General features: G+C 42.2%; 1 protein-coding gene across 2 annotated transcripts in view; it reads left to right on the top strand.

Moving 5' to 3' along the window:
- The window catches only part of OCIAD1 (OCIA domain containing 1), a 29,216-nt gene extending 8,655 nt beyond the window's left edge, over positions 1-20,561 (top strand). For both annotated transcript variants that reach the window (XM_006113460.4, XM_006113461.4), the window contains exons 5-8: positions 2,652-2,781; positions 7,056-7,258; positions 11,612-11,764; positions 17,940-20,561. In XM_006113460.4, the coding sequence (XP_006113522.2) occupies positions 2,652-2,781; positions 7,056-7,258; positions 11,612-11,764; positions 17,940-17,977 (524 nt within the window). In that variant the 3' untranslated portion in view covers positions 17,978-20,561. The remainder of the gene's footprint in view (positions 1-2,651; positions 2,782-7,055; positions 7,259-11,611; positions 11,765-17,939) is intronic.

Below are 20,561 nucleotides of genomic sequence, written 5' to 3'. Positions count from 1 at the left end.
AGCTGACAGCCCAGACGCATCTGGGCTGTCAGCTGGCCGCGTGCTCCGCTCTGCTCCCCCCCCCCTGCAGATCAGGGGGAGGGGGAGCAGAGCGGAGCACAGCAGAGCGGCGGAACGCGCGGCCAGCTGACAGCCCAGACGCTTCTGGGCTGTCAGCTGGCCGCGTGCTCCGCTCTGCTCCCCCTCCCCCTGGTCTGCAGACCAGGGGGAGGGGGAGCAGAGCAGAGCAGAGCGGAGCAGAGCAGAGCAGAGCGGCAGAACGCGCGGCCAGCTGACAGCCCAGACGCATCTGGGCTGTCAGCTGGCCGCGTGCTCCGCTCTGCTTCCCCCCCCCCATGGTTTGCAGACCAGGGGGAGGGGGAGCAGAGCGGAGCAGAGCAGAGCGGCAGAACGCGCGGCCAGCTGACAGCCCAGACGCATCTGGGCTGTCAGCTGGCCGCGTGCTCCGCTCTGCTCCCCCCCCCCTGCAGATCAGGGGGAGGGGGAGCAGAGCGGAGCACAGCAGAGCGGCGGAACGCGCGGCCAGCTGACAGCCCAGACGCTTCTGGGCTGTCAGCTGGCCGCGTGCTCCGCTCTGCTCCCCCTCCCCCTGGTCTGCAGACCAGGGGGAGGGGGAGCAGAGCAGAGCAGAGCGGAGCAGAGCAGAGCAGAGCGGCAGAACGCGCGGCCAGCTGACAGCCCAGACGCATCTGGGCTGTCAGCTGGCCGCGTGCTCCGCTCTGCTTCCCCCCCCCCCCCCCTGCAGAGCAGAGCACAGCAGAGCGGCGGAATGCGCGGCCAGCTGACAGCCCAGACGCGTCTGGGCTGTCAGCTGGCCGCGTGCTCCGCTCTGCTCCCCCTCCCCCTGGTCTGCAGACCAGGGGGAGGGGGAGCAGAGCAGAGCGGAGCAGAGCAGAGCAGAGCGGCAGAACGCGCGGCCAGCTGACAGCCCAGACGCATCTGGGCTGTCAGCTGGCCGCGTGCTCCGCTCTGCTTCCCCCCCCCCCCCCTGCAGAGCAGAGCACAGCAGAGCGGCGGAATGCGCGGCCAGCTGACAGCCCAGACGCGTCTGGGCTGTCAGCTGGCCGCGTGCTCCGCTCTGCTCCCCCTCCCCCTGGTCTGCAGACCAGGGGGAGGGGGAGCAGAGCAGAGCGGAGCAGAGCAGAGCAGAGCGGCAGAACGCGCGGCCAGCTGACAGCCCAGACGCGTCTGGGCTGTCAGCTGGCTGCGCGTTCCGCCGCTCTGCTCTGCTCCGCTCTGCTCCCCCTCCCCCTGGTCTGCAGGGGGGGGGGAGCAGAGCGGAGCGCGCGGCCAGCTGACAGCCCAGACCAGACGCGTCTGGGCTGTCAGCTGGCCGCGCGTTCCGCCGCCGCTTTGCTTCCTCTCCCTGATGTGCTCGAGACCAGGGAGAGGAAGTGCCCCGTTCTTAACTGCGGATCCGACGTAAGTCGGATCCGCGTAACTCGGGGACTGCCTGTAATTGAAGACTATACAGTATGGTTCCAGTGGGCACCATTTTTCTATCATATTTCCAAAATTCAGTGATACATCCAACAAATATGAACGTTCTCAAAGAAATGCTAACAGAAATTAAGCTTTCTTTGCCTTAAAAGCAACTAAGAGTCTTCCGCAGATGAATATATGGAAAATTATGTATATTTCCTTTATCGCAAAGTATGGACACAGACCTGCTCTGCTTAAAATCAATAGCAAAACTTCCATTGATTTCAGTGAAAGCAAGATTGAGCCATATAATAGCAGACTGAACTTATTGCTATGACATAGTAGAACACACAATATTAATTAATAGCTAAAATAGTTTATAACAATGAAGATATTAAATGGACAGAATAAACATTAATGGATTTTAAGGCCAAAAAGGACCATTGTGATCATCTGCTATGACATCCTGGATGACACAGACCAAAGAACCTTACTTAATAGTGTTGTCTTCACTAGCGCATATAACTGTTCTAGTATGCTGCCCTGGTGGAGATCAAGTGGACACTGTTCTCAATGCTTCAAAGAGGGTGTTAGTAGCAGCAGCAAAGCTGTAACTGAGAAGGGAGCAGGAAAGAATTAGGAGAAAAAAGAGGAAACGAGGGATATGCTGAGCATGTTTGATAGTTGTCTTAGGCATTCCAAAAAAGCCTTCTGAACATCAACAGAAGAGTGGGGAAAAACATAATTATTTGCAAATAAATGTTAATAAATACAATGCATATTATTTAAAAAATGCTCTGTGGAAAAATGTTTTTTTTAAAGTTCATGTAAAAGTAATATATATTGTGCCCCTTTAGTTTATTGAGATCTGTTTTGGAGGTTTACTTGAAATGTATATTGAAATAAAAAAATTTGTATTATTTTATCATTCTTAAAACTCAAGTCAGATAATTTAAAACAAAGTCTCTGATGTGAACCAACTCATTTATGTTCCACATAGATTATATTTTATTGTATATGCTTAAAATTGATATGCAACACATTTAAAAGTTGGAAGGAATAAAAAGAACAATAGGTTTTTATTTGTAGATTTTGAGTGTTCAGTGTTAACTGTCAATAGTAGAATGATTTACTTTGTAGTTAATTTTTAAACAATTCTACTTTTTTGTGACGTATATTGATGTTATGGTACAGAGTATATCAGAGTTTCTGTTTTCTTTACATATAAGTTGCTGGTATATGTGGATATATTGCTGGAAAGATTTCTTATCTGTCGATCTGCCAGGAGAAATTTAAGAAACTGGAGAATTCTCCAATAGGAGAAAGTATACGACAAAGGCACAGATCTCTTCCACATGAGTAAGATATCTGTTCTTTCACTTTATTTCTTTAAGTTATTAATTTTTTTCCTTGGGAAAAATTAAGTTGTAAGAAGTTTCTAGAAAGATCTGAATTACATTTGCAACTTAGTTATCTTGAGAGCTGCATTTTTCCTTCCTTTCTAGCAACTTGTTATCTCCAGGAAACTTATTCTTTATGAATTCACAAAGTAGTGGCATCAGATGAAAATGTCCCTGTATTGAATTATTTACTCAGCTGCCTATCTTTTACTTTTTTGGGGAGGGAAAATACTATTGTATGAGAATGTTGTGGCTCTGTCTGAGACACAGTAATTAGCAGTAATTTGTGCAAACTATAATATTTTCTTCTTACACTGTATTACTTTGAAGCCAGGGATATCAATCATTTCATTTTCAAGTTAACTAAATTCATGCTAAACAAATGGCATATACATTTTAAGCATATACATTTTGGTTTGCAATTAGCAAGACCTAGGCAAATAAAGGAGTTTTATTCTTTTAAAATTGTATTTTATATGGCACTGTAAACGCATACATGAGGCAAGACAGGTACAACCATATCTGGGTGTAGAATGCATTGTAAAGGAAAAAACAAGATAATTCAAGATGTTGCCAATGTGGAACTGAACATGATACAATTGATGAGAAATTATGTCAAGTAAAAATTACATAAAGACCCACAAACACCCAGTGAGAACAAATACACAGCATTCGTTAATCTGATTAGGAGATGAACAAAACAAGAAGATACAGTTGATTATTAAAAATCAGTTTTTGAGAAGACAAGAACAAAGATATTTGTATTTGAGTAATTTTTTCTAAGGCTTGAAGTTTCAGCAGTCAAGAGTCTATAGAATTTATAATCTCATGACTGTTTTTAAAGGATAAACAACATAAAGCTGTTAACTGCAGACTATAAATATGAAATAACAGCACAAGAAATAGATGATGTGTATATATATATATATAGATAGATAGATATAGATAGATATCATCTAATTCTTGTGCTGTTATTTCATATGTAACTGTTGGCCCTAATATTACAAGTTGAACTGGCACACTCTGGACCAGCAGCATCCATGGTCCAGCATGATTTTAGTTAGCTGAATGTCTACTTATCATGTGTAAGGCCAAGTTTCCCATGGTCCCATTAATATTGTTTACAGCACTAGTCCTGGCTGTCAGTGTTCTCTGCTGATGTTTAGCTCTAATTTACCCCTAAATGTCTTCTAAGAGCCCAGTTAGCAGTGGAGGGTTGATAATACTGCTAGATAATATTAACCTACCATGGTTCAGCAAATTCTCTGGTTCAGTGCTGGTCAGGTCCTGAGGGTGCTGGACTAGAGCAGTTCGACCTATAACAAAATAGTGAAAGTTCAGTATTAGTTTTCAGAATGTATATTTCTCCATGTCTTTATAATAAAATACATAATATTTCTTATATTGCTGGAGAGGTATAACAAGTGGGGTTCCGCAGAGGTCAGTTTTGGGATCGGCTCTCTTCAATATCTTCATCAACGATTTACATCTTGGCATAGAAAGTACGCTTATTAAGTTTGCAGATGATACGAAGCTGGGAGAGGTTGCAACCAATCTGGAGGATAGGGTCATAATTCAAAATGATCTGGACAAATTGGAGAAATGGTCTGAGGTAAACAGGATGAACTTTAATAAAGGCAAATGCAAAGTGCTCCACTTAGGAAAGAATAATCAGTTTCTCACACACAGAATGGGAAGCGACTGTCTAGTAAGGAGTACGGCAGAAAGGGATCTAGGGGTTATAGTGGACCACAAGCTGAATGAATCAGCAGTGTGATGCTGTTGCAAAAAAAGGAAACATGATTCTGGGATGCATTAATAGGTGTGTTGTGAGCAAGACACGAGAAGTCATTCTTCCGTTCTACTCTGCGCTAGTTAGGCCTCAGTTGGAGTACTGTGTCCAGTTCTGGGCACCGCATTTCAAGAAAGATATGGAGAAACTGCAGAAGGTCCAGAGAAGAGCAACTAGAATAATTAAAGGTCTAGAAAACATGACCTATGAAGGAAGGCTGAAAGAATTGGGTTTGTTTAGTTTAGAAATGAGAAGACTGAGGGGGGACACGATAGCAGTTTTCAGGTATCTAAAAGGGTGTCATAAGGAGGAGGGAGAAAACTTGTTCATCTTGGCCTCTGAGGATAGAACAAGAAGCAATGGGCTTAAACTGCAGCAAGGGAGGTTTAGATTGGACATAAGTTCCTAACTGTTAGGGTAGTCAAACACTAGAATAAATTGCCTAGGGCGGTTGTGGAATCTCCATCTCTGAAATATTTAGGAGTAGGTTAGATAAATGTCTATCAAGGATAGTCTAGACAGTATTTGGTCCTGCCATGGGGGTAGGGGACTGGACTTGATGACCTCTTGAGGTCCCTTCCAGTCCTAGTATTCTATGATTCTTTAGATAGCTGTATGAAATGCAGACAGACAGGCCTGCTTTCATACACCTAAAATGTAATTGCTGGATGGTTAAAAAAGAATTGTAAAACCATCCTAAAGAAAATAAGTAATTAAAACTAGAGTGAGAACTTTAACAGGACTTAACTTTGGAAGTTGGCTGTTTGAAAAGATTCAAATTGGAAGTAATGAAGTTACTCCTATTCTTGCTGTTTAGAGTATAAAAAGCAATCTTAAATTTGTTTCAGGCAAGAATTCCTATTATAGGTTAATTTTTTTTACAGAATATCTTATAATGGAAGTCTTAATTTGTGAGACATTGCCAGCCAAATTCACAAAAATGGATTAAAATAATAATATACCTTGCACAGGAAAACAATACTCTAGAAACACTGACCCTATTGAGTATCAGAGGGGTAGCCGTGTTAGTCTGGATCTGCAAAAGTGACAAGGAGTCCACACTGCCATGCGCGTCCACAGTGCCATGTGCTTTTGCGCAAGAGATGTGCTTTTGCGCAAGATTGTCCATGGCATTGTGGACACTCTCTTGCGCAAGAAAACCCTGATGGCCATTTTAGCCATAGGGTTTTCTTGTGCAAGAAACCCCTATTGCCCGTCCATACTGCCTTCTTGCACAGGAGGGCTTATTCCTCGTGGGGAGAGGAATAACTCTTGCGCAAGAAGCCCTCTTTTCCGCTGCTTTACTGTAAATTTACTTGCACAAGAATACGTGTGTTGTGTAGACGCTCTGCAAGTTTTTGCACAAGAACAGCCATTCTTATGCAAAAAGCCTGCCGTGTAGATGTAGCCTAGGTATGTTGCCTAAAATTGAGGGCTGCTTTGAGCCTCTCAGGCAAACAAATCTGCCTGAAAGAGCAGGACCCACTATGTTTAAATAGGAGCTTTGTCACAGTACCTATGTGTGTAAAGACAGTGTAACTGTAACATCTTATTTTAAATGACTCAACATACACATAAATAAAATCTTTCCTTCCCAAAAACGTCAGAGATGGGCAGCTGAGTAAATAATTCAATAGAGGGCCATTAAAAGTATGAGCTTAAATACATCACTGTTTAGTGAAGCACATAAGCATATGCAGAAAATTAAATGATGTGTTTAATTGCTTTGCTGAAACAGGCCTAAATTATTATAGTACACACATTGTTTTGCTTGTAAACAATTGATATCTTATTTAAAGAAGTGTTTCTAATTATCATTCTCCCTGTTCATTTTGTGTCAGAAAACTAAATCAGCAACTCCATATTGGGGAGAGCAATGTCAGACTTCAAGATAATTCTTTGTCTCCCGGATAGCTTCTAAAACATTTTTTGGTATTGATCAATCATAGCAGCTTCTAATGAAGGGTTTGAGTTGCATCTTGGCTTCTTAAACCACATTTCTTTCCTAAAAACTTTCAAAAATAGTAGCTACGGCTGTATTTTTGTGCCCCTACTATCTCATACAGGCACACCCTGTTCTATTTGTGTCTGATGTGTTTTGTCTGTGTCTGAACTGTCTTTGGGGGGCAGGGATTGTTTTATTTATATTGTAAACTTCCAAGCTCGTGGTTGGAAGTTAGTTTATGTTCTGTATTTTTTTTTTTAGTTAAAACTAAAGTTTCTCATGTATGTTCTTTTTTTTTTGAAGCGTGTATGTGTTGTGGAAGGGTCATATGGATCTTTTGGGACAATTACCTTTTTCTGTAAAAATCTGTTAATATTTAAATGTTTTACTATAAACTAGTTTTAAAACATTAATCAAGGAGTTTTTATTCTTCAATCCATCATGTGCTTAAATTAAATATTTCCAATCTTAATATCCCTTTGTCTTATTTTTCCAGATATGCTGATAAAAAATCAGAGTTTGCAAATTTGCCGCCTCAGTCATCTTTTGGATCTCAAACACCTGCAGCCCCACTTTCTTCCAGCTATTCACATGAATATAGTTCAACAAATCAGTCCCTCTCTAACTATGAACCAATTCCATTCAGTTCTTCTTTGAATGAATCTTCTCCTACTGGAATTACTGAACATAATGCTGCAGGTATGGCTTATCTTAATTTATAGTTTCATAGTACATTAATTCTGGTTTGTGTCCTGGAGACATTTTGTCTTCATAAGTGAGAGAAATGTGATAGTAAAGCCTCTTCTGTCATGATGATAAATACAATATATTCCCTTAGTTTGCTTGGATGTATACATTCTGTATGTTCAGATTTGTTTTATTTTAGCACATTTACAAATCTACGCATGTACATGGTTAGCTGATGAGCCTGGGCTCATTGGTTAACTCTCATGGTTACACGCACCCCCTTATACTCTCCCATTGACTGTGTATCGTGGGTGGGAGTAGGGGGGAAGGCGGCTTTCAAATCAGCTCCCCTTGCATACCTGCTTCTGCCAAGCCTACTGATCGCTGCATACTGCTGCCGTCTCTGTATGATGAGGAGGTAGCCGGGGGACAGTATGTGTAGGAAGCTGGCTCTCTGCATGTGCCAACTCCTGCGGAGCCGCTGCCTCCTTTTCTCCTCTCCTCCCCCTTCCCCCCCACCTGTGCTGATACCTTACATAGAGGCAGTGGGGCAGGTGGGATCCAGGTTCATGGGGAGCTGGCTTAAAAACCATTGCCTACAAGCACTGGCTCCTGCCTTGCACCCATGTGTAAACATGTTGCCACTAACAACTTCAGCAGTTACACATTTACAAAAATAAACTTACTTTAACATCTCTAGTCTGTATATTCAAGAACTCTTCCTAAATGTGGAGCTAGGACCACCACATTTGGTATGTAGCTTCCTCTTATCATAACTTAAAGCAAGGTGAGGGTTTGGTTTTTCATGGAAGATGATTGTTTATCATAAAACAGAAAGAGAGGGGGATTTGCTAACTGGGACAGTTCTACTATAGAATGACCACAAGACAGTTGGCTAGAGGCGGTGCTCTGGATGTTTCTAGCCACCAGACCCCCCAGTCGCCCAAGCAGTGTGGCGTTGGCAGCCCTGGTCAGCCTGGGGAGCTGCCAGGCAGCATGGCTCCTGCCACCCTATCCCTGCCTTGGGTCTCCCGCACACCCAACCTCTTGTCCTGGCCCCTACAGAACCCCATTTCTGCGCTGAGCCCCTCACCCTCTGCTCTAACTCCTCCACCCCCTGCCCTGAGTCCCCCCCACACACACCACCCAACCCCCCGCCCTGACTCATGCAACTCCCACCTGCTGTCCTGAGCCCCCACACAACTCCTAACCCTCTGCCCTGATTTCTTCACCTCCTAATCCCTGCCCAGAGCCCTTCCTCACCCTCAGCCCTGTCCCTTGCACTCCCTGCCATAAGCCCCCCATATCCTCAAGCCCCTGTCCTGGCTACTGCATTCCAGATCTGTGCCCTGAACCCATCTTCTTAAAGACCCAAGCAATGCCGGGTCAGTATGCTAGTATACAATGAATACAGTGGTTTTCATGGACGAATATTTTGCAGTTCCACAAAGAAAAATATATTGATACAAAGTACATCTTCTACAGGATGTTTCTTTTTTTTAACATTTGTCTCTTTAAAACTTAACTACTAGTTTTTTTCTGAATTTTTTGAAGGGATTATAAATTGTAAGATTATAAATTATAAAGTCAGGTCTGTTTTTTGAAAATTAAATACACATGTATATATGTCTCCCTCATGAAGTTCGCCCCCCATACGTTTACTTTTAACCTGTGCGACTAAACAAAATGGCCAGGGGCAACAAGAACTAGGTGGTAAAGTTTTCCCTTTTTATATAGCAAAATTTGTATTTGTATTAGGGATGCAAAAGGTTAACTGGTTCCAGTTAACTGGTAGGGGCTATAGTACCGTATATTCCGGCGTACAAGACGACCTCTGATGTTAAAAAACATCCCCCCAAAATCGGGGGTCGTCTTGTACGCCGGATGCCCCGCCGCCGGAGCCCCTCCGCGGCTTTGAAAGCCTCGGGGGAAGCCGGCGGGGGGGCATCCCAGGCGCGCATGGGCTGCCCCCCCGCCGGAGCCCCTCCGCGGCTTTGAAAGCCTCGGGGGAAGCCGGCGGGGGGGCATCCCAGGCGCGCATGGGCTGCCCCCCCGCCGGAGCCCCTCCGCGGCTTTGAAAGCCTCGGGGGAAGCCGGCGGGGGGGCATCCCAGGCGCGCATGGGCTGCCCCCCCGCCGGAGCCCCTCCGCGGCTTTGAAAGCCTCGGGGGAAGCCGGCGGCGGGGCATCCCAGGCGCGCATGGGCTGCCCCCCCGCCGGAGCCCCTCCGCGGCTTTGAAAGCCTCGGGGGAAGCCGGCGGCGGGGCATCCCAGGCGCGCATGGGCTGCCCCCCCCGCCGGAGCCCCTCCGCGGCTTTGAAAGCCTCGGGGGAAGCCGGCGGGGGGGCATCCCAGGCGCGCATGGGCTGCCCCCCCGCCGGAGCCCCTCCGCGGCTTTGAAAGCCTCGGGGGAAGCCGGCGGCGGGGCATCCCAGGCGCGCATGGGCTGCCCCCCCGCCGGCTTCCCCCGAGGCTTTCAAAGCCGCGGAGGGGCTCCGGCGGGGGGGGGGGCAGCCCAGGCGCTCCTGGCGGCTTTGCTCCCGGTGCCTCTGGTCTGCTGGGGACCATCTCCAGCAGACCAGGGACACCGGGAGCAAAGGAGGCGGAGGGGCGCTGGGGTATAAGATGAAACCCTATCTTTTAATTAAAAAGATAGGGGGTCGTCTTATACACCCAGTCGCCCTATACGCCGGAAAATACGGTAGCTCCCCATCCACCTTGAGCATGAGGCTGCTCCAGCCCCATGGGGCCCATCAGAGCAGCGCCTGTTCTTTGTGGGCGAAACCAGTTTACCCCTTCCAGTACTCATGTGTGCTTTGAAACTCATGTATAAATAAAAATTCAATGAAGTAAGCTCAAAAATCAATTTTAATTTAAAATACACCCTTCTTGCTTATGTCCATTTTTATTTGTGGTTTGATTTATAAATTGAGCTACTTTCTTGGGATCATGTGTCATCCAAAATTAATAATAGTTTAGCCAAACCTATTATTTTTTTCTATCCAATAGAAGAAATCTCGTACATTTTAACATTATTGATGGTGCATCCAAGATGAAGATTTTGTCACTTTTTCTAGACATCTTCCTCTGAGGTCATCAGTTGAAATACTGATCCTGTTGAAGTCAATGGGAGTTTTGCCATTGAAGTCAATCGAGTTAGAATTTGACCCAAGCAATAAATGAGCCCAGTCATTTGCATTAACTCATATTTAATTGGAGTTTTATTTTCCAGAGTTCAACCTATTGATTGATTAATTTGTTTGATAATCTCCATAATAATTAAACTGAGGTACATCACTAGCCAACTGAGACTAATAGTTGTAGAACAACTTAAGGTGTGAATCAAATTTTTGATTCTTCAAACAAACAACAAAAATACAGTGATGCATCTGATTTTCTGTTTACCAAAGGTTTCCTTTATTAATCACCACTATATATTATTTGAAATGCTCTGTCATTAACAGTATCACCAAATCATAGTGCTTAACTAGATTACTATGTTCTTATTTCCTAAAGTTACTGGAGAAGACATTCTTTCCTTTACTTAGGATCCCTCAAAGATATGACATTTTTAATATTATTGGAGGGGGGTGTTGGTTAGGCTTTTTCTTGGATAAAATAAGAAAAAGAACATCTCTCTCCATCCTAAGATCGATAAAATGTGGACGTGGGGATTAAATGAAAGCAAACCAACAACCCTAATAGTGCTTAAATGCCACAGCATTTAGGCACTTCATAAATACATAACATGGCTACCCCTCTGATAATAAATACAAAAGTGGCTGATCCATGGTATCCTCTTCTCTTCAAACTATTTTGGTTTCTTTTTCCTCAAAGTCTTCAAGCATTGCCAGTTTTTTAAAAAATGGAGTGAATAGAATTGTCTTCTCTATTCTGTAGTTTTAAAATATGGAAAAGTCCTGCTTTGTGTTGCACTAGCTTCTCAGACTAGACTTCTGTATCATATTTATGTACTTCCACAAGAGCAAAGCATGTCTCTGCTGTCAGTCATGATCTAGGTGAATTGCTATTGGCTTGAAAAAGCTGTTGCGTGTGGCAGTACTGTGTATAGAAATTCTTCTTATTTGTGTCACTCCTTGGTTTTTCTAGCACACATAGCTTTGGTGGCATCTGAGAGCAAAGCATAAAACAAAAGGTTTGAGGAGGGACCCTTCTGGATATATTGAGTGCTTTTAAAAACTTAAAAAAACTGAATTGTTATTTTGGATTGTGGCTGTAATATGTTCCATTTCAGTCTAAATTGAGCTATAATTGGTCAACATACTAAAAAAAGGTTGGTTAATTGCAATTGTAATCAAGTGTAGTTAGGTGTTGCTAATTCTCACTGTGCTTTTTGTTATTTAAGAACCAGTTCCACTACTAGAGGAAAGTCCTAAAAGAAAAAGTGTCTCATATGAGGAGTTAAGAAATAGAAACAGAGAGACATATGAAGTAGCATTAACACAAAAGGGAGAGACTCCAGCGAAGTCTTCACAGGAGAGACCATTTAAAAAAGAAGGTAATTTGATGCTAAATTGCTGAAGTATATAGTGAACATAGATACTAAAGTAGTGTTGAAAAGGGTTAGTCTTATGCTTGACTTCATATTTCTGACTTAGCTTATGTTAGAACTGATTTCCTTTCTGTGTATGGTTTATGTACAGCATATTATATAGTTTCAAATTACTTCCCTGTATTGGAAAAAAACAAGTGAAGTCTTGGTAGCTGATTATGATGAATATACTAGAACTTGTTACCTATTTAGAGACACATTGTGAATAGCTTGATTAGTGAATAACTGCCTAGGCCTTTAGCAAAGAAAAACCTGCAGCTGGCCCATACCAACTAAATTGGGATCACAGAACTTGACCTGTGGGACTGTTTCATTGCTTTTTTGACTTGGGCTTTAGGATCCTGCAAAATGAGAGGGTCCCTCATAGGAATGTGGTGGGGAGGGGGAGAGAGCAGGAGCTGGTGCTGGGTATTCTCTCAAGGCAGAGCACATATCTGCTTTTTAAAAACACTGTGTGAATTGTTTCATGTAGAATGTTGGGGTTTCTGTAGTGTAGAATTTTGAAGGATGTGTCATTGTTTTAAGATGTTTATTGTTCTGCATTAGAATGTAAAGGAAGGAAATAGTACTTGGCACCAATCTTGTGATGACCTCCAGAATGAAATGCCATTCAGTCAGTATAAAGTTATCCTTGGGAACCACACTTCTTATGTTGAATAAAAATATTTTGCTCTTTAATGCACTTTATATTTAGGCTTTTATATACTCTGCATCACAATAGGACCAAATTCGGTAGTAGCTATTGTGAGTCAGGCTAGAAGACTAGATTAGAATGGGGAGAGGCAGCTCTAAAAAGCAGAAAACCCTCTCCTAATAAATTGGAACTTTGTCAGGGCACCCAGGAACAGCTCACTCGGAGTTACCAGGGGCAGAATGAGACTGGCCCAGGCAGTTCTGCTATAAATCAATTAAGGGCCAGCTAACTTAACTTAACTTAAGGTGCCTCCAGGCCTTGTTTTTAAAAGCTTTCCCTGCTGAGGAAGAGGGAGAGAGTGGAAGTGGAGTTTGGAGGAGGCGGAGGGGAGTGAGATCTGTTAAGGAAAGAGACAGAGAAGCTGATAAACAGAACAGAATAGATGGGGAAGGTAAGAAGCTCTGAGAGGAGTGTTTGGGCTTCCTTCCCTAAGCAGCCTGAGAGCCCAGCTGGTGACGGAGGAGAACTGGTTACTCAGCCCAGCCTGACAGCTAAGGGACAGATTCCCAAAATGCTGGCAAGGGCAAGCGAGGCTTGCGGGGTTGTGCACAAGGCAAGGGTCTGGGACCCAGGAATGGGTCTCACATTGCCACATAATCCTTTAATTTTCTGGCAATGTTACTTTATTCTATCACTCTGAAATAGTCCACACCCCCATACTGTCCACCCCCAAATGCAGTTTTAGCCAATAGTCAAAAATATCAACTGACACACAATTCTTGGATGAACATTTGAAACAATGGTTATTTTCAAAGATAGGTTTTTTCCACTATATTTTCCTTGGCGCCTGTAATATAATGAATTTCCTCTTGTGAGAAAAGCTGTAGAGCAAATGTAGCTGCAGGCTGGTCCTAGCAGGGCAAGGAGATAAAAATTGAGCATCTAGATGGATTAACATGATGAATTTTGTGGCAGAGGTACTGAATTTACGAAGATTCTTGGGAAAAATGCCAGCTCCCATGGCTGTGGAAATTATGATCCCACCACTAAGATGCATGAGGCATTTCACACTTCTTAGTTATTGATTCATGCTGTCTGTAGATTCAGACAGATGACATTTCTTCTGTTTGCTTACAATTTCTTTGAGATTTTCTCCACAGTCATAGAGACTAGAACAGTGGTCTCCAGCCTTTTTAACCACAATATCACTTTTTCAATTAAATGCAATGTAAGCTCTACCTCAACCCCAAATATCTTTGCCCCACTTTCTTCCCACCCCTTCTTTGAGGCTTCGCCCCTGCTCCACCCCTTCTGAGGCCTCATCCTGCTCACTCCATCCCTCTTCCTCCCACATCCTCACTTACTTTCACCAGGCTGGGGTATGAGGCCAAGGGTTCAGTGTGTGTGAGGGGCTTCGGGCTTAGCCCAGGGTGGGGAATTGGGGTCTAGGAGAGTTTCAGGGTGCAAGTTCTGAGAAGGAGTTTGGCTATAGGAAGTGGTTCAGGGCTGGGATATGGTTTCAGGAATTAGGCTCTGGCTGGACACTGTTTAACTGAGGCAGCTTCCAGGTGGTGGAGCAGTAGAGTTAACGCAAGCTTACTTCTGTCCTGGTCTTGCACCACTCCTGAAAACAGCTGGTATGTAAAGCAATGGCTCCATGGCACCATGTGCTGTCCCTCATCTGTAGGTATTGAGCCCGCAACTTCTACTGGTCACGGTTCCCCATTACTGATCAATTGGAACTGCAGTCGGATTGTCTTCTGAGGGCAAGGACAGTATGTGGAGACCCCCTGCTTTGCCTTTCTCAGGGGCTGCCGGGGCATGCCAGCCACTTCCAGGAGCTGCAGTTACCATAGGGATAATTAGTCTAGCCACGACAGGTTAGGCATTTTAGAACTCACTACACAAAGAATTAAATTTAAGTATGAGAGAGAAATTAAAATTATGAAATGCACAACCAGTCAAAAACCAAAAATAACACACTTTGCAAGGAGTAAAAGTAAAAACAACCCACGTATATGTTGGGTCAAGAGATGAGTGAAGGACAGTTTGTGCTTGTGAGTGACAGCGAGACACGGGGGCTGTGTCTAGACTGGCAAGTTTTTCCGCAAAAGCAGGTGCTTTTGTGGAAAAACTTGCCAGCTGTCTATACTGGCCGCTTGAATTTCCACAAGAACACTGACGATCTCATGTAAGAAATCAGTGCTTCTTGCGGAAATACTATGCTGCTCCCGTTCGGGCAAAAGTCTTTGCGCAAAAGGGCCAGTGTAGACAGCTCAGATTTGCTTTGCACAAAAAAGCCCCGATCGCGAAAATGGTGATGGGGACTTTTTTGCACAAAAGCACGTCTAGATTGGCACGGACGCTTTTCCGCAAAAAGTGCTTTTGCGGAAAAGCGTCCGTGCCAATCTAGATGCTCTTTTCCGCAAATGCTCTTAATGGAAAACTTTTCCGTTAAAAGCATTTGCGGAAAATCATGCCAGTCTAGACGCAGCCACAGTGTAAAAGTGACAGATTTGCATTGCCAAGCTCCCTCTATCCCCTTCTATGTGTGTGGAGATGGGGTACAGGAGTAGGGGTGTGGGGGCACCCTGACATCAGTGCCCTCTCTCTTTCCTTCTCCCTCCCACATCCTGCACTGCAAGCAGGAGGCTCCCTGGGGGGCAACTCCAAGACAGAGGCCAGGAGCAGCATGATAGTGGGTGGAGGGGCAACTGAAGTGCAAGCTTCCCGACCAAACCAATCAGGATCACCTGTCAGAGGCTCCAAGATCTATCAGTAGAGCCCGATATATCAGCTGGTGACCACCAGACTACAAGCATATTATTTTTAAATGAAAGCTCAAGTTGTGGAGCAACATTTTGTGTCAAGGAGTAAACTCGACAGCAAAAGTCAATGGCTACGGTTGAGTATAAAGGTTCGCAATTATATTGGGAATTTTTAATCTAGGATTTTTTTCAAAACCAAACAACATTTAGACCTATCATAGGCTCACAGTAGATATAATGTTAAATTACATTTGTATTAAGGATGTAAAATTCCGTTTAAAAAGCTCAGAGGTTAAACAGTATATTTAACAGATAACAGGGATCCTGTGGTGGGGGGCCACTGCATGGCGTAGCAGGCCCAGGCCTCCTGGGCTTCTCTGGTCAGACAGGGCCTGCCACACCTCACTACAGGCGGAGGCTGCTCTGGCCAGGCTGAGCCGCCGGTTAATTAGTTACCCTGGTAAGCATGCCAATAAGGTGAATGCTTACTGGGTCACCAGTTAACCCTTTACATCCCTAATTAGTATTTATCATTAGCTTTTGAAAATGGAACATGAGTAATTCACTGAAATGTTTACAAGTAACCTATAAATGTGGCTGCTTGCACTGTTTAGGAAAGTGGAGTAAAGACAAAACTGTAATGCAAATATTTGCTAGATAATAAATGACAGAAGTGGATGAAAGTCTGAAATTAACTCTGGGGAACTTACTGATGTCACTAACAGATGATTCAATAGTAGAACTCAATGATTTTTCAGCCTTCTATTTACTCTTCTTTTGAAATGTTAGGTAGCTTTATAATAATGAGTAAGAACAGAAACTAAAGCTTAGGGTTTGCCTGCTTTAGGTATAACCTCTATGCTCCTTTTGTGCCTGTATAATTTCTGCTAAACTGTTAGGGAGTAGGTGCTCTTCTGTGGCAATCAAATAAGGACAGGCATTAGGGATCCCTGGTAGCAGTTTTGTGGGAATGAGAGCAGAAATCAGCACAAATCTTCAAAACTGAACTATATTGTAAGAGGAGGATGGATATGTACAACTCTTTTCTTCTTTCCATGCCACCTTCAGACGATCCCAGTAGAGTTCTGTTTTACTCAGTGCACCCACAGATAACCTTGAGGCAAGCCCTAGTACCCATAAGAGACACTTTCTGTGGAGATGCATCTTCTTTTTTCTGGCCTTTACATAGGACAGCTACACTGGTTGAACTAAAAGTGCAATTTTAAACTGGGTTAAACCAGTGCAAGAGCTCTGTGGACACTCTTCCTTTGGTTTTTATGCCATGCATATTTCAATGTAGCTTGTCAGTTAGAAATCAAATGATGCTGAACTGAAATAAACCTGGTTTAAACTGAAATAAGAGTCTATACAACCTAATGCATGTTAGTCTATACAAACTACCATCCTGTTAGTCTTTAAAGTGCGGCATAGTCCTGTCTTTTGTTTCAGCAAGACCAGACTAACATCTCTATTACCATTCTCACGGTCACTCAAGACCATTACTTGGGTATCATTCTTTTTTTAATCCACCCTCTCTCAAACCCCAAACATCAAGGTTGAAGCCAAAGCTTGCTGCTTCCTTCTTCATAATATTTCCAAGACCCAGTTTTCTGTGTGTACCACAAAATCTCATCCTGCCTTGTTTTCTCTGACCTTCATTCCCTGGCTTCATTCACCTCTTCCTCTTTGGATCCATTTAGAACCCTTGGCTGGTCTGACTAGATTATACTCTTTTAAACACTGGTAAGATCCTCCTCTCACTTTTCTGTTGTATGAAATTCAAGCGTCCCTTCCTCTTAAGGGCCAGCACAACTCAGCATCTACTGACTGTCTTAGATACTTGTATACAGCAATAATGGGGGCCAAACAATCATGATGGTACTTATTCTCTCAGCCCCCTTGTGAGATAGAAAAGTAAGGCTATCATTTATTTACAGAGGAGGAACTGAGACGGACACCAAAAAACATCTGTGGCACAGCAGGGAATCCAACTCTCCGCAGTCATATAACCACTGGTCCATCCTTCCCTTTCTGTTTATTCTTGTATTTTATTGTGAACTAACATTAACCCCTTAGTAGCCAGTCTTTTGTCTCTTGTTTGTCCAGGCCTCTTTCATACAAGCATCTTTTCATTTTCTTCCACACTGCCTTCACTGGACTAATTCCTAAGCCCCAATACCCTTCCCTCCTTCAAGTCTGTCTCCAAGACTCACTTCTGTTTTGTAGACAGTTGCCAGTTGTTAATGGCTAGGCAGTTGGTCAGTAAGGATTACAAATGTCATCTTTTTGTTTAAAAACAAATGTAAATTAAATATAACAAGTAGTTCAGTGGCACCTTAGAGACTAACAAAATTATATAGTATCATGAGCTTTCGTGGGCAAAACCCACTTCTTCTGATGAGCTTGAGAAGTGGGTTTTGCCCACAAAAGTTCACGATACTATATTTATTTTTGTTAGTCTCTAAGGTGCCACAGGATTACTTGTTTTTCAAGTTACAGACTAACACAGCTACCCCACTGAAAATTAAATATATAACTCATTATCTTTTAACCTCCTACCTGTGCATATAAGACGACTATACAACCACATATTATCTGTTATTCTTTCTCTGTTTTTTTCTAATTGGTATATACACTTTTTGCATTTTGTTTTAAATTCATTATAAATTTATATATTTAAACTATTTAGTGATGTGGTATTCTTTGTTTTATTTCCTAGTTAAAGTAAACAAGTATGGAGATACTTGGGAAGAATGAGAACTGAATCTTGCATGTACGGAAGGAAGTTGTTATCTTCAATCAGTTAACTTCAGCTCCATCTGTGTTGGTTATGAATATCTGCACAGTTTGGTGTATTCTGCCAAATTGAAATATGTTACAATAAAGGAGACTAGATTTTATTTTTGACTTTCCAGAAGAGTTAAAAAATTACGGATTGTAGGCTTAATATTATGTAGATTTGCACCGTTGGAAAACCAGACTATTGAGGAGTACAGTGATTTTAACCAGTTTGGTATTCTTTAGAAATAATGAATACGGGGTAGCTAGCACTAACTTTATAAATCTGTAGTAAGCGATAAGGCATGGACATATCTGAACAGACTAATTCAGATGTATTGATATTGTGAAGAAAAAAAATCTTTTCAGATTATTCAAGACTCCCATTAAAAGTCACTCAATAAAACATATTCTCTCACTTTTTGGTATTTACTCCCAACTAATTAGTAATTTATTAAAATCAATGTTAATTTCTTCCATATCTTTTGGGACTTCAAAATTAGATCTTGTTATCCTGCAATAAATTTTTAGGATTAAACATTAAAAACAGTGAAGAGGAACTAGTCAGGTGCCAGAGTAAATGTATGCCTTTCATGCTCTTAAACATTAAAACATATGCACATTTTTAGTGAATTATTCTGACTTCTCTACTGCTCAGTGCAAGACCCAAATAACCAGAAGCACAGAAAATGATTAAATAAAAGAAAATGGATACATTAAAAAGTATGTGAGTTTAAGCATGGTGGGCTAAGTGCATTAATCACTTTAATTTTGGTGACCTCAGTTCAAATGCTGGCCTGGGTTGAAAAATAATTTTGTGCTCTGAATCTTATTCCCATTTATACACACACCTCACAAAACCACCAGAATTTGTCACTACTTTGCGTCTCTCAAGAAGAGAATATAGCATATTTCTGTTCAGGACTGATACACATTGTGTGCCAGAGCTGTGCTGACACATTTTCCAAGTATCTGCTTTACCTCCTACGTATTGGGATTGGAACATTGCCACCAGTCTTTCTTCCATGAGCACTAGAGTTTCATCTTCAAAGCTGTGACCTTCAGCTGCCTTACATATATTTTTAGCATGTCAGTACTGTGCCTTTCTTGTTTTGAGTTTTTGGTTAAAGGTGTGCTGAAACCTTAACTTCATTAGAGAGGAAAAGGAATTATATTACCAGCCAAGAAAAATGCTCTCAAGGACATCATTTATTCAGTGGACCAACTATAGAGCAACACGGACAGAATGATTCAAAAGCATGGTACAGAATAAGCTGAAATGAGGATTAAAAAATGAATATAAAGATGAGTTCTTAAAAAATATGTTCAAGAACAGGTCTATCTGCAGAGAAAAGAAACACCAAACTGCTTCTGAACTGTAAGTGGATGACTGGTATCAAGTTATTTTGAAGTGAACTGTTTTAAAAAAAAATTACCCTGAGAGAAGGCTTTCAGGTATGCAGTGAGAGGTCCATGAAAGTACTAGAAGTCAGCAAGATTTGTACTGTTGTTGAAAGATGGGGTCAGTGCAGAATACTGAAAGTGGTCAGATTTATCATGGGAGAAATACATTTTATTTCTCCTTATTACACCCACCATGCAAGAAAAGAAGTAAATAATTCACTAAGCTGCAAAATAGTAGAAGGAAGTTGTAACACTTATCTTTGCATATCTGATCTTTAAAGAAAGAAGGTACATTTTTTCTGGCACTATGTTGAAGCAGACAGTCTCTAAGTGAGGAAGGACCAGGGAGCAGGTTTCAGATAGTAAGGAAGAGGGAAAATACTGATACTTTTCACTCCTTTACAATTCCCAAAGAAAGTAGAATTTTGGACAGTTATCTTGCCAATAAAAATATCTTATTTTTCTGGAATTTGGACAACATTGGGCTTTTTTGGCACAAGTTTATAAATGTTTGGTAACTTTTTCTCTTTCCCTCAAAAATCTAAATTAATAATTGCTTCTATTAATGGTTCTTAAAATTACTTTCTTGTGTATCTATGATTACACTTAGGGTTTATCTACATAGGGAAATTTGCTGGTATAATTATACCAGTGTAACTAACTCCCCATGGGGACACTCAGATTCCAAAATGAATATGATTTTTACCAGTTTAGCTGTCACTTAGAAAACTGTATAAGTTAAACCTGAAGGTAGGATCTGTTATCCAAAAGATTAGTTTTTTTACATAGATATAATAGCTATACCATTACATTTCCTTTTCTAGATAAGCCCTTCATAATGTGTTAACTGCAGTCTAATCCTCCTCTTTTAGGTCCATTCTCTCCAGAAATCAGTCTTTTTTCTCTCTAAATATTGAAAAAGGAAAAGTCATCTACTCCATTAATATTATACCTTAATCTTGCATACTTGAGTGCTTTCTGAATACTGGAAGCATTTTGTAAACTGATCTGAAGCCAAAGGTTTTGAAAATGAGGTTGATATCTCACCACCAAATAATTATTTTATGGATACAAACATTTTTATGTAATACTGTTAAAAGTGTTTTCATTTTCTGTAGTTATGAAAATAAAGGACATATCTCAGGTGTGGGAAACACTA

The sequence above is a fragment of the Pelodiscus sinensis genome, chromosome 5, assembly GCF_049634645.1.
Source record: "Pelodiscus sinensis isolate JC-2024 chromosome 5, ASM4963464v1, whole genome shotgun sequence".
NCBI lineage: Eukaryota > Metazoa > Chordata > Testudines > Trionychidae > Pelodiscus > Pelodiscus sinensis.
This window is presented reverse-complemented; position numbering and strand designations above follow the sequence as displayed.